The 14,721-nt window shown below is 39.4% G+C and overlaps 1 protein-coding gene across 2 annotated transcripts in view; it reads right to left on the minus strand.

Moving 5' to 3' along the window:
- The window catches only part of GHR (growth hormone receptor), a 115,809-nt gene that overhangs the window by 62,266 nt on the left and 38,822 nt on the right, over window positions 1–14,721 (minus strand). For both annotated transcript variants that reach the window (XM_030968151.1, XM_030968152.1), the window contains 2 exons: window positions 14,304–14,388; window positions 1,171–1,250 (listed from right to left, as the gene is read on the minus strand). In XM_030968151.1, the coding sequence (XP_030824011.1) occupies window positions 1,171–1,240 (70 nt within the window). In that variant the 5' untranslated portion in view covers window positions 1,241–1,250; window positions 14,304–14,388. The remainder of the gene's footprint in view (window positions 1–1,170; window positions 1,251–14,303; window positions 14,389–14,721) is intronic.

Raw genomic sequence — 14,721 nt, forward strand, 5'->3', positions numbered from 1 at the left:
AACTCCAAGAAAATACAGAACTGTATCAAGACAACGAGCTGTGGTTATACCTTTAAAATGTGAGCCAGTTATGACTACAGGCAACTATATCATCGCCTTTTGGCTCACTACCATACTTTAAAACTAGCACTAGAAAGGCTGATGAAACATGGCTTGAAAGTCTATAAATGTTTAATTTGCACTCAGTAAAACTAAAATATGGACCTAAAGAAAAAAAATAATTGAGACATCAGAAAATTTCATTGATAATTGTATCACTTTATTTAGAGTTAGCTGTGGAAGCTGTTTTCATCCCACTTTAATAAAATTTCCTGACAAACTGCCCTTTCTGACTTGCTCTGCTAATACAGATTTTGATTAAGAAGTCAGGAGGGGCACCTGTTTACAGAGCTGCAGCTGTTCTGTAGCTTTGGGAGAAGCAGCGACATGTCTGCATAAAATTAATTATTATGGAAAACTGTTACTGCTGTCTGTTCTGAAAACCAGAACAGCACAGAGCTGACCAGGTTGAGCTGCACTTCTTTAGTTAATTAGATCATAGCAAGCATAAGCAGATCAATCTGACACAACATGCAAGTCCGACTGAAGTTCATGTGTTTTGTTAAATGATTTAAAGACCGGTCCCAGCTGGCTGGTTAAGGGTACACATTCTCTTGAAATCCCATAATCTCTACCCAAGAATTACTAAGTTTATTTCTTATGAAACTTGTTCCTACTCGCCTGAGATTCAAAGCATACAGTCTTCAAATGTTTATCCTGTATGTCCAAATACTTAGTCCTATACTTATACTAAGTCCTACACATAAGATATAAATACACTAAACTTAAAATATTAATATACTAGAAGACTTGTTTAAGAAAAAAAAAAACTAGTTCACATTAAGAAAAAAAAATGAATCCCATTCAATTCTTTAATTCTTTCAATTTCATCTTGCTTACACATCAAAAACTGTCTTTGAAATTCACCTTCATTTCACAACATGTCCCAGCCTCACCCACTACGTTTACAAAAAGCTTAACTGATGCGTTTGTCACATTAGGTGCCTGGGTTACTGCAATCAAGAAAGCTGCACAGTCATTAAAAATTTAATATAAAAATATGGTTTAAATAAAGCTACATATTTATACATCTACACACATAAAGGCATGGAAAGGCACCATAAAACTTACCATCACCTGCAGAAAGGGAGTCATTTGCACAGATCAGTGCCAAAGTAAACAGCAGATGCCAAAGATCCATACTCCTAACTCTATAATAAGAAAAGAAAAGAAGAGAGTTTCTTTACAAGCAAATATTACTAATATGATACGGCATTTAAGCTATTATCTAGTTTTATTGAATTTTTGATTGGATTTAAACCAGAAGTACATTTAGTTTATTATTCATTGCCTCATAAAACAATACATCATCTTGCAGTCTGGAACAGATAGTAAATACTGTATTTACAAGAGAAGTAGCTTATGTGTCTCCAGTCCATTAAATACAGAGGGAGAAAAAATCAAGTATTGTCAATTGATAGACTACATCTGCAAACGACTTTAAAACCTCCAAGAACGCAAACCCTTACAATCCCAGCATAAACCATCAAGCCTTTACAACTTCCCCCAAAAAGCACACTCCTTGTTTTCCTTAATTCACTTGTGCCACACATGCACACACATCATATAACCCCATCACACAATCCTGTTTTGAGGCTCTACTTTGCTCTTGGCATTATCACCAGCATCTGGTAACAACGGTGAAGGGCAGCAGCTGCTCTATGCAGACACCTGCACAAGATGGTACCTTGCTCCCAAAAACCTCTTGAGGTGTCCATAGGAAGTATGGGGAAAACATCCATACCATGGATTACAACCTGACCATTTATAGCCATGGAGATTACCAGAGACCTTCAAAACTAAAGCTACAACACACATGCTAAAATGAGCATGGATGTTTAAACAAGTCAGGCAGCATTTTTTTGTTCTGCCATGGCATCAAACCAGCACCATACACTAACACCTCTCTCAGAGAGGCAGCAGAGAGAGAATAGCTCCACTTCCACATCTGACTGTAAATTGGTATGATAGACTCTGATTCTACACTGGACTGTTTTCATTTAGAGATTTTATTTCTTTATCTAACAGGAGATTAAACCACAAGTGTCCAAAGCCAGCTAATGAGTAACAATCTCTAAGTAGGTGTTATCAACTAACAATTTATGCTATCAAATCTGGGTGTCAAAGACTAGTCAGTTGCTTAGTACAGTTATCAAAGTTTGAATTAGGTTAAAGACCATAAAACATAAGAATGTAGAGTACGTAAAACTATAGCAATGCTGAATTTAAAAGGTAATTCCCTCAATTTTCTTACACTAAGAGAGCAGAAGGAATCACAGTATAGAAAAAAACCCAGAACTATTACCAACTCCATGAGCTGGCATTTACTCAAACTGCTCTAGACTAGCAGAACCTAAGCCAGACCTGCAAAGGAAAGCTAGGAAATGCTCCCTGCCTCACACACATCAGGACAAGGATGCCCAGCAGCACCACCCAGACAAGCTTGGGCCAGCCTGAGTGGGCATGGGACTGCTACACCAAGAGAACAGCTATAGGAGCTCTTTGGACTGCCCAATCACCTGCAGGACTTTCTTCTGGCCAGGCAGACATGGGTCACTCCAAACGGGGGCACAAAGGGAGGGATGGAGGGAGGGGGAAAGAAAGGATGAAAAGAGGAAAGGAAGAAAGGAAGAGAGGAAGTAAGGGAGAAATGAAGAAAGGAAAAAAGAGAAGTGCTTTAGTGAGGATTTGGGGCAGTGTGGGAGTGAGACAACTTGGGGAGCAGGACCAGGAGAAGTGACAACTGCAGCTGTTGGAATGCACAGACCTGGGACAAAGCTAATAAAGCAAACCACAGGCCAACAGTCCTCCTAACTCCCAGTAGAGGAGCTACTCTGCCACAGTACAAGGCTCATGCAAGATCAGCTACATTTTCAGGTAGCTCAATTGGTCCCCCTGCTTCATCTGTACTCTTGTTTAAAGGATTCTTATTATCTGTTATTAATAAATCTACTACAAAAATGTGCCTCTGTGTTTGTCAATTCTCCTGTTACACAACGTTTACCCCATCAGTCTCTTCTCCCACTCAGCTCTTCTGCTTTCTCCCTAAAGTTTTATTTTCTCTTTCACAGGCCGTCACTTTATTTACAAATCTCCTTACCAGTACCCAGGCATGCCATGCTGCCTTCCTATTCCCACTTTGCTGTTCTCCCACATCCATCAGCCTATGCTGATCTTCCAACTACTTTTTTTCCAAGTCTTTCTACTTCCACCTGCCTAGTAACACCCACAAGAGAAGGCCAAATCCTCACAGGAGTCCTCCTGTGAGAACAAATGTGATCAGAATCCATCATTAACTTTTCAACACTGTTTCACTTTTCATAACCAAACAACTCTGGTAGGACCAGGGCTGCTCGCCACATGCAGCTGTCACAGCATGACTATCCCCTCCATCCCTGGACACCTGACTGGTAGCCATCTCAGCCTCCTTCCAAGAAGAGTTTGGAAGGTTTGACAGCTTAAGCACTAATCCAGGAGCCTGGAATCACAGAGGTCAACAAACACTGGATTTCACTAAGGTCTTGTTATTGCAGAGGAAAACAATCCTCTTCTGGTACTGCTGTTCCCTCCTGCAGTGGTAGACTTGTTTACATACCTGCAACACAGTGAACTCCATCAGGAGATTGTTCCAGTTAAAATGAATCCATAAACATTTATTGTAATCAACCTGTTTGCAGACTGGTTTTATCAGGACTCCCCAAAGACACAGCCCAACAGCAGAGCTGGGGCAGCACAGGCATGGGAATGAGCAGTCAGGGTGGAGGGGAGGGCACAGCCACCTTCCAGCAGCAGCTATTACTTGTTTAAGAGCAATTCTACAATTATTGGGAAATTCCCTGCTCAGCCACAGACCTTGACAAAAACAACCATCTCTCTGAAACAGGGCACAGGATTAATTTGTGTTCCTAAGCATCAGAAATGAACAAAATTGCTGCTTCATCCCTTGCCCTTTTGTTAGTAAAACACAGTATAGAAACAAACTTTGTTTCTTCAGTGGACTCTCACAAATTCCGGAATCTCAGCAAGACAAAACACTGTCTTGGCATTGCCTAAAGCCACATGGAATATCCCACTGAGTTATCCATTCAGACAAGTTGTGTCTGTGAAAAATATCCAACTGGTATACTCTGAACATACCCAATATGGACAGGACTGAGCTCGAAAACAGTAACTGCTCTGAAAATATGGATGCATGATGCTCCACCCTTTGTGCAAGAGCCTCTGTAAAAGGCCAAGTTGTTCTATCTCCTTGGAGCTGCAACCCAGAGCCCTTGGGATAGGGCTTGTACTCAAGGCCTCACCCAGGCAAATGGAGCACTGCATGGAGTGTGAAGCAGCAGGGACGTGACCTCTGCATCCAGCACAAGCACCATAAGCTCGGCTGGGCTGCGGTTATGACAGCCACTTCTAGCAGTATTTGAGATGAAGTGAGAGCTACACTGCCATGGCTCCAGGCTCATGGGAGAATATCTGGTGGAAAGCAGGAGCTGCCCCATCACAATACCACTTTTGGTGGTACAGAATAAAAATTCTGAGAGAAGGGTCCTCTGAGGCGCCACCTGCATCACCATCAGACAACTACTGCCTTGCAGAAAGTTCTTGAAGGTCTGTTCCATAATGACCGGCTGCCCTTCCTCTAAGACATTCTTGAGAGCTTGCTGTCAATAGGAGCAGTATTGTCCAGAGGCTTCTCTGTTAACCAAGCAAGAGACAGCTTCTCTGCAGGCATTAGGACAAAACTGACCTTTTACAATCCAGTAGTATTTACCCCTCAACACCTACCCTATGTGCCTATGAAAGACAAATGGCACTAATAAAGTGCCTTTATTCAACAGAAAAAAAAAACCCCAAACCTTAAAGTTTCTGAAACATATTATTCTAAAGAATTATATTCCATGTCTTACCCAACTCCAGCAGCCTGCAAGAATGAACAGAGTTAAAATCAGGAAAAAAAAATACAGCAGCTGACTGTCCTCAAGCCAGCTGAAACTTGACCACAGAAACATTTGGCTAGAGGTCAGCTCAGGCTAATTACTTCAGTGCAGAAAGAGAGCCAGGAGTTATAAAAAGGATAAAAAAAATATCTTGGCCCTTTTCTATAGCAATGTTGGAGTAAGGTCAATCACAAGTGAATTTAAACACAACATCTCTCCAGTGGGACGTGAACAGAGTCAGCATAAACAGGCGAAACTGGGCTAAGAAGCTCCCTGAGAAAAGAAACAGTTTAGTCACAGCACACTGAGTTGTTTGCATCTACTCTGGTCAGGTAAAAATGTTAACACTCAAAGTAAACCAGAAGGAGACCTGCTTACAAGAAAAACTTGCTTGAACTGAGATCTCGACCTTTACATAGTTTCTGAACCTGAAAGGACCAGAAGGAAGGAGAAGGACAAGGACATTGAACTGTACGTATTATGGCACTTCTGTTTTTGCCACGACCATTAACTCAGGGTACTCCAAATATGACAGTTTCTCCCCAGTAATCTCCTCTTTAGCACTGCTTGCAACAGCAGCATCTCTGCAGTTAGCACAGAACAAAAAGCAGCCTCTCTGCTGCAAACCAAACCACAAAATTACTGAGTGAAGGATTAATCTGAAGAGTTTTCCACACACTGCTCTTTCATCATTCCATTAGATCACAAAGAGGCAATAGCACAAGAGTGTGCCATGCATGTGAAGATACACCAGCAGATCCACCACCAAATAAGAACAAGTGTTGAGAAGGGAACATAACTCCAGGCTCCCCAGACCTGTCCTGAATCTTCTTTATTGCAACTACCAAATATGTGTGCATGTACCTGTGCAGAATTTTTCTGGGTGAAAGGCCTTTATTATTCACAGCGTGAACATTTCTTAAAAGTTATTTCAGGGCATGACCAGTGACACCCAGAGGTAATCTTTCTGTGCTTGCCTAAAAACATTCACATCACTTTGGCTGATAGTGCATAGCTGAAATCACTTTGCCTGCATACCCTCATTCCCCTGAGCGCCAACAGGATAGAGTCATGCTGCAACTGAAATTAGTTTTAGCCCTTCCGATCAACACAATCTAAAACTGCAATGGACTTAAAGCCTTCTTCCCTTGCTTGCTGATATTATGGCTTGATTAAGTCATCAGCAGCCCTTGGACGAGTGCCTGCTTTTACAGAGCCCTCGTCAGGGCTCTACACTCAGGCACGTAAGAAACAGAGATAACAAATTGTCTCAGCTGATATGAGAAACACACCACTCACCTACTGCATACTGTTATCCTGGATATAAAAAGATCAAAAAATGATACCACAGAAGCAGAAGTTACATACTCCAAATTAAAAAAACAACCAAACAAAAACCTCATAAAGGTTACATTTCACTTAAAAAAAAGTCAAAACCTTAACAACAAAAGAAACATAAAGTTGCACTTACTATGCATGTTTTTATGCAAATTTGAGGGCTATAAAAATACAAACTATACCTATGGAACAGAAGCAACTTTATATTATTACTTAGGTCTTTATGTCAGCTAAATAATTTATAGTGATTTCAAGGGTTAAAATGTTAAAATTGCAAACGGAATCCATTGAATTAATTTCTCACTTTGGGTTTAAAAAATATTTTTCCTACACAAACTTCTCATTGTGGAATAGAGAGTGTATTAAATTTTGATTTCAACACCCAGTTTATTTCTCTCTCTATTGTAAGAGACACCCTTAGTGCTTTTCGTGGGTTTCTTTCTCCTATGGATCAATGTGTCTGTTAATTACTTTGATTTAAATTTGTAACAGGCCAAATGATTATCAGTTCTTTGATGTTAAGGAGCCCTCCAGTGAATCCAATGAATTTGGACATTGCTCTGGGCTTGTACTGAAAGCTCTTTAAAGTCATTCTCTAAAAACCTGGCTAAGAAGTCTAAGGATGGCTGTGGCACACGATATATCACTTCCTTATTTTACAATAAAATGTGCTGTATTTTATTTACAATAAAATGTGTTACTGCTTTGACAGCAGTAACCTAATGGACTAGGTACACAGAAGGAGGATCTTAGCTCTAAGACTAGTAGATCTCTCCATCAGAAAACAATTCCTAAAAAGAGGATTGCAGTTATAATCTTAAATTACTGTCTACTACACAGAAAAATTTGAACTTGGAAAAGACTCAGTTGCTCTGTTTGCCTTTCAGTCCCCCAAACAGATCAAAGCAGTGAAATAAATGCATCTCAGATGAAAGTGCAAACATTTAGCTGCATAACATGCAGATGTAAATTGCTGAGCAGATACTCAGCGTTACATATAATTGTATCATTAAGGAAGATTTAGGCCTATTTGTGACAATGGTAAGTTTTCCAGGCTAAAAACACTTTCTCAACTATAGTACTAGTTCTTCCAAGGCTTCTCAGTTTGTTTTTTGGTTTTGTTTTAGTTATTATTAGTAATTTAGTTCTATTAGTATTATTAGTATTTATTTAGTTATTATTAGATAGCAGTCATCCCAAAGACAAAATTTTGCTCTTTGCTTTGTTATTTGTACAATGAACTGCAAAGAAAAGTGCTAGAATTTCTTTATAGAAGCAAATGTATATTCCAGTCTGTTTGAAGAAATATAATTCATCCAATTTAATATCCGATATCATGTCAAGAAAGCAAAGAGAAATATTTAAGTCTGTATCTATTACACCCCTAGTAATCTGTACTAAAAAAAATGTGGTTTTACTCAATAACCTTTCGTTGAGATAATTATTCACACTTTACATAAAGAGATTAAATGGTATTTCCAGCTCTATAAAAAAATCCCAAACCACAAAGCAAAAGCTCTTCGTTGTCTTGCTGGCATTGAAATTCAAATCCCATCAGGACTACAGCAGTGTGGACCCAATCCAGCAAAGCAGTAAAAAACATCTGATTTTAAGCAGGCAAGATTATATATTTAACATGAGAACATGTTTAAGTAATTCTCCTATCATGGCAAGAGAGCTTAGGTCCTCACAGAAGTTAGGAAAAAATAATGAAGCACAGGAATCATGGTAAAAGCAACCTGTGTTACACCACTGGGAGTTTACGCTGGAACATGAGGGAAAACAAACAGGATTATTTTATGCTTGATAACAAATTACCATCTCATATGTGCTGTTGGATCATCATTACACAGCAGGTCAGTTCCACTGTTCAGTCAGCATAATCTCTGCAAGCTTTCTCCTATGTGCCAGGAGAAAGCCAGTATCTGCATTATTAGTCAAATTTAAAAAAATACTACTTGGTACTTGGGCAAATATAGTCAGTTAGGTTTCAGCACACATCATAAATAAATCCACATCTGATCTCTTGGAGCTCTTCTATAACATGAAAACCCTGCTCTCTCTGATTTCCTCATATTGCTCTTTGAAGTCTGTAAGGCAGGTTTGAGTTCAAGGTGATTGGAAGAAATTGAGAATGCTTTGTTCAAAAATGCTTGGCTGTAATCCAATTCTGTTTCACTGGAGATCACAAGGAGTTTCATTATTTTGGAACAGTTTGGTAATAGCCAGTCATTTTTGCTCAAAGAGCAATTTCAGGAAATCAGAGCAAGCAGACTTTTAATTTTAAATAGTACTTATTTTAAAAAAAACATTTCTTCTAGGGGAAAAAGTCCTCAAGAAGTTGTAAAATTTAAGTTCAAGGCCTGATATTTAGCCTAGACTAACGGAATTACTGAACAGCTCATTACCGTGGGACAAATTAATTATATGGTTTAATCACACGCTAAATTATTCGTGTGCTCCTAATCAGATTAAAGACTACATAACAGAGCCTGTATGGCATTTGGGAAGTCATTAACTTAAATAGCACACTAAGTGAAAGCTAGTGAATGACAGATAAAGCATTTCTGAGTGCATTTCTGCATGACCACTCAGGACTCCAAGCACTCACATACTTACTATCAGTTGGTCTGCAGGAAAAGAATCATCTTCCTGATGGAAGGTTTAACAGTAATCACTGCATTTTAATTTAGTGCAGTTTTGTACGTCCTGCAGCTCAAGTAAGTTTAAGATATGACGTATATTCACATATTTTGAGTCTGTAATATGCAGACTGAAGGCAACTTTAAATTTCAGTTAAACTGACGCAGATTTAACATACGAGCACACCTATTCAATGCAATTGTTTTTCACAATAACTGCAAGCAAAATTATCTGTTTAAGAAGTTCTGTATTAATAAGAAACAGTATGATTGGCTTTCCATGCGCCCTCTCTGAGATCATACCACCATTGTTCCCTCCTCTATTTGCTGCTGATTTGGCACTTTAAATTCACACAAACCTGAATATAGAAATGGTGGGCACCTACCAAAAATTAGGATACTGCATTCAACCACTGCTTAAACTACTTCACATCAACACATAAGAGAGATTTGGAGCTAGATCCTTAATTGTGAAAATCAGCACAAAGTTGAAAAAAGTGCTGAATGAAACGAGCAAATGGAGAAGATCACTGTGTATTTTTAAATGCTGTGCTGCCAAAACAAGTTTTCATGAGGTAAGAAATAGCTTGTAAAGAAAAGATGATCTCTGTTCAAACCTTTCATAAAATTGTTTAAAAGTCTGTTAACTTCTGCCTCCACCTGTGCTGGTAAGACCTGGAATACAAAATACCCAACTTTTAAATTTAAAGTATGTTTTGATGAATCATCTCACATACAGAGACAGACTATGCCCACATTTACCAAAGTGGCTTAAAAACATATGAGCATTTTTAGATACCATCGAAACAGGATCTCTAAAACCTTTATACTGAAACAATCACTTCTGATACGCATTTTTATGATATGGCTGTTGATGACACCTTTTAGGCCAAGAGATGTAGGAAGAATGCTGCTAATTTTTAATTGGAGATTTTTCCAAGGCTAGAGTGTCTAGTATTTCCAAATACAGGGAGCCTGACTAGCTTTTTTGCTGACAGAATTTACTGAAAGCCAATCTAATGCACAAACTGTGTACATGGCTTGATTTTTCATGGCCTTCAAGGAACTTCTTCCAATCCACATTTTGCATCACACCATGGCATTATTTTTAGCAGTTTCAGTTATCACAGGCCCTAAAAGAATTCTTCCCAAGGAAGCAGCAGAAGTGGGGTCTGATTTGTGTCCATGTGTTTGCACACACTTAACACACACGTGCCCACAGGCATATTGGTGTTTTGATGAAATGTGAAGGTGTACCTTCACAAGCACTCAGCTCATTATTTATATCCTCTCTCTCCCCCTCTCTCTATATATAAATATAAAAATATAAATATATATATTTATATCCTGAGTATTTATTTATATATGAGAGGGTGAGATTCCATCCTGTGAGACAGATGAGTATGGGTTAGATCTGATGAGCAGGAAGTACAGGACGGCTCATGGAAAGCCTTTTTTCCTGCACTGGAGAGGTAGAAGGGTACGTGACCAGGGATCCAGAACAGCTTTGAAATACGACTGATTATTAAGGAAGGAGAGACAAGTTTGGATTGCTCATTGAGTGATGAAGTCAGCCTGCTTTTTAAGGGGAATAGTCCAAACAGACATGCCTGGTAATCTCTAGAGTTAATGACCTACTGAACAGTTACTGGTTCAGAGAGTTTACCTCCTAGTAAATCTGCGTGGGCACCTGCAGCTATCACAGCACTACAATGACAGCTTTGTCTGCAATGGACACAAAGAGAAATGCCAGGTTGTAATTAAAATGCACACTGGAAACTGACACAGCTTTCTCCCAATGCCCATCATTTCCTGTAAGAAAACTTTACCAATGGAGAAATTAAGAAGTGTCCGTAAAATAAGCCACAGAAACAACCACATTAATTTTAAAGATAATTTGACAGACCAATTTCTAAAGAGGTATTTTAATTTTAATACTATGCCAGATAGTATTTTCCAACAGCAAATCCAGAAGCAGCCAGCAGCAGGAGTCAGTGGCATTATCCATTTAACAGACAGAGAAAGGGACACACTGGGAAGAGGAACAGCTTGCCTGCATTTAAACCTTAGCCTAGCAGCAGAGTAAAGCATGGACTGCAACATCCCCCTTACATACCATAGAATATTACAGTTTTGTGGATACATTGCCAGCCATCTCACCAACACAAAATAAAGCTGTAGTGGATTAAAAAAATCCCAAACCCAAAACCAAACCCAAACCAACCAAATTGACAGTTTGCATTAAGACGGAAAGAATTGCAATTAAGAGGAAAAAAAAGCTCATCTGAAACACTCAAGCAACTAGAAAAGCCATCTTAATAAGTGTATAGCTCTTTCACAAGAACAGAAATTAACTGTGCTCTTTAGCTGCAGTAACACCAGTGTAGTGGATGTAAGCCTATCATACCACATATACCACTTTTCAAATGTCAGAGACCGTGAGGCATTGTTGAGGCATTACAACATTTGATTTTAGACATCACACATAAAGCACATTAAGTTTGGACTGATCAGCTCAAAATGGGATACTATGCAACAAACAGGTGCTACAAACAACAGAGCTGCCCCGTGGAAGGCTGTCTGGCTGGCCAAGGGACAGCACGTCTGCCTCCACTGATTTTATTACTTCCTTCTCTGCAGGAACTCCATCACAATACCGACTCATTAAAAAAGTGAAACTTTGGAGCACATTCAACTGTTCATTAAAAACGAGAAATGCACTCGCATTTTTCCACCGCTGTCACTGTTATTTGCACAGGACTATGAGGAAATAGATAATTACAGATAAAATTCACAGAGCCTGGGGTTCACCCACAACCACTCTAAGTATTTCTCAGGCACAAACCCACTCTGTGCTGTCTATTCACAAATATAAATCCCATACCAAGCTAGATCTCAGACATATCATTGAAAAAAAGGAGCAGACTAAAGGGCAGGACATTGGAGGGAGTTTTGTAAAGCCCTGCTGGGGGCTCCTCTCATCTAGCCCATTACCCAACTCCTCTGAAGTCTGACTAGGAGCCTTACCCTAGTATGCATGTTTATACTAAAGCAGGAAGCAAGACTGCTTGCACAGATGCCTGTCAGCAAGTCTTAGGAACTGGCTCTCTCCCTTTAATCAGGGCACCACTAAACACCCTCACACCACTCAGCCCTGGGCTCTGAACGGCAGTCTCTCTCACATGCCATGTGGAAAGTGTCAGCATGGAAGGGAAAGTGTGGGACTGTTCCTTTTTTGTAGTTCTTGTACTGAATAAATTTAATATCACAGGAAGCTGTATTAATGGAGAGACCAAAGACTTCCATCTTGAGAAAAACTTTAAAAAAATGTAATATAAAAATAAATATACATAAAAACATTTTATTTTTTTAAAGAAGTCATTAGAAATTATACCATCTGGTAAAATAACATGACACTTACCAATCACACCAATCTTGTGACAGGAGCCATGTTCACATAAGTGTGATGAGACTGACTCCTCTCAGGTTCAACATAAATTGTACAGCAATATTCAACAAATCACTTCCTCATAGCATATATTTTTTCCTGACATTATTAAAACTGTGGAATATCTTAGCAGATAGAGTTTTGAATTGCCCTGATGCATAAATCAGTCCTTATTTTTAATACATTTGTTACATACAAGTTTTTCTTCAGTAATCACACTCATTAACCGGTGACTAGATTAATATCCTTGAAAGAATAAAAATCAGTCACACATAAATGCAAAAGGTTTAAATTCTTCCCTGGTAACACCACATCAACATCACATCAAAGATGACAAGCACTGTGCAAATAGCATTTCTTAAGGATTGGGATCTTTTGGTCCCTTCTGAAAGTTCATAAGTATTAGCCTTCATTCACAAACAGGAAACTGAAACACAGCAAGGTTACAGAGGGTGACCGAGCCCGAGTGAGTTAGCTCAGAAGCAAAGCCAGACCCCGCGTCCAAGCTGTGTCCTTCCAGTTCTAGGCAGCTCGCAGAGGAATCAGGAGTGGGCAGTTTAACTATGGATCAAATCACTCCCTGGGCACAGGAAGCCAAGAAAACAGAACCCAGAAGCAGTTTTCTGTATGGTTGTTTGGCCATGTTTCATCTATAAAATAACAGAAGTCATTCAAAAACTGTTTTTGAGGTGTGTTGAACTCTGTATGAAAAGGCATGGTAACCACAACAAAGAAGGCTTTGGTTAAGAACATCGCTAATGACTAATTTATGCATACTTTAGAAGCATTTTTACAAGTAACTTTTCACTATTCTGACCTTCTCATTTTCTTGGTAAAATTCATATAGACAAATACCCAAGCAGAGATCCATGGTGCAATGAATGAATCTAGGGCTATACCATCTGGTTTCAGAAACATTAAAAACACAGACATAGGAGAGCAAGTTTTACCTACTGTTACAGAAACTGAAGATAGAAGTATCTATAGTTTCTCTTCTATTTAATGACAGTACAACTATGTACACTTAGACAGGAATAGCCAGTTCAAGTCTCATAAAACTGTTACAGTACACACAGATAGCAGCTGTAAATCTCATGCAGCAATTTAACACCAGATAACAGCTTTTCAGCTTCACGCCATGAGCAACAACGGGTCTGAATCTGCTATACAATAGATATTTCTGTGATGTCCTTCAAATTTACCCCACTGTATTCTGATTAGGCTTTCAGTAATACAGGAGAGAACCAAGGAATTAGACATTAATTAAAACCAATATGTACATTCAAATTCAATTACACTTTTAAGTGTCATTTAAACCATGATTTGTTACCTACAGTGTTCTGATAGGCATTTTCACATTCTCCATCACTCATAAAATAGAGATTTTTTTTTCTCTATTTGTTTCAATAGTGTGCATTTAAAGACAGCTAACTAATATCCTAAATAGCACTCTATGTGGGAAATGGCTCAATAAAATGTAGTATAATAATTTTTCTCTGACAAGGAAAAATGGCTTTTAACCACTTTTAAGAGTCACCCAGCCCTCTGTCTCAAATGCTGGCTACTAGAGATTGACAGAAGGGCTTGAAGTCATCAATTTAATCAGGACTGCATCTGACAGCCTTAATTCATATATCTCAATTGTTTTGGGTATTAAAATATGACAAATAGATCCCAATCAGAATTTTGTATAATGCATATTATAATTATCACCTCCTGCAGGAATGAATCCTAGGATCTGTGTGGATTATTTTAGGGTCTTACAGGATACTATTGATCAATCTGCTTAGCCAACACTGGTAATAAAGTCACTTGCAAGTAAGATAAAAATTATCACCCTACCTCAAATGTCAGCAGGGGATGGACAATGCCTCACGCCTCCTTCAGCTCGACTGCAGATCACAACCTTCTCCAGCCATCCCAGCACCTTCATGAAAACAGGAGAAACAGACAAGAGATGAGCTCTGGAACAGCAAAGGTCACCTGTGGTGGGAGGGCACCATGACAAAATCCAGGCTGGTGTCCTGGTCCTGCTGTCCCCGAGGGAAGGCCACCAGCAGGGCCGTGTGCCTGGCGGCGCCGAGCGCAGCACCTGGGCTGCTCACTCAAACTGCGCCGGGCCCGAGCCCCGTGCCGCCGGGGCCTGCCAAGCCCCAGCACCCTGCCAACCTTGACATTAACGCGAACACACACCCAAAGGGCAAAGAGAGGTCAAGGTGACTGATCAACTCATCCTTAATGCACATTCCTGGTGAAAATC

The sequence above is a fragment of the Camarhynchus parvulus genome, chromosome Z (assembly GCF_901933205.1).
Source record: "Camarhynchus parvulus chromosome Z, STF_HiC, whole genome shotgun sequence".
In the NCBI taxonomy this organism is placed as follows: Eukaryota; Metazoa; Chordata; class Aves; order Passeriformes; family Thraupidae; genus Camarhynchus; species Camarhynchus parvulus.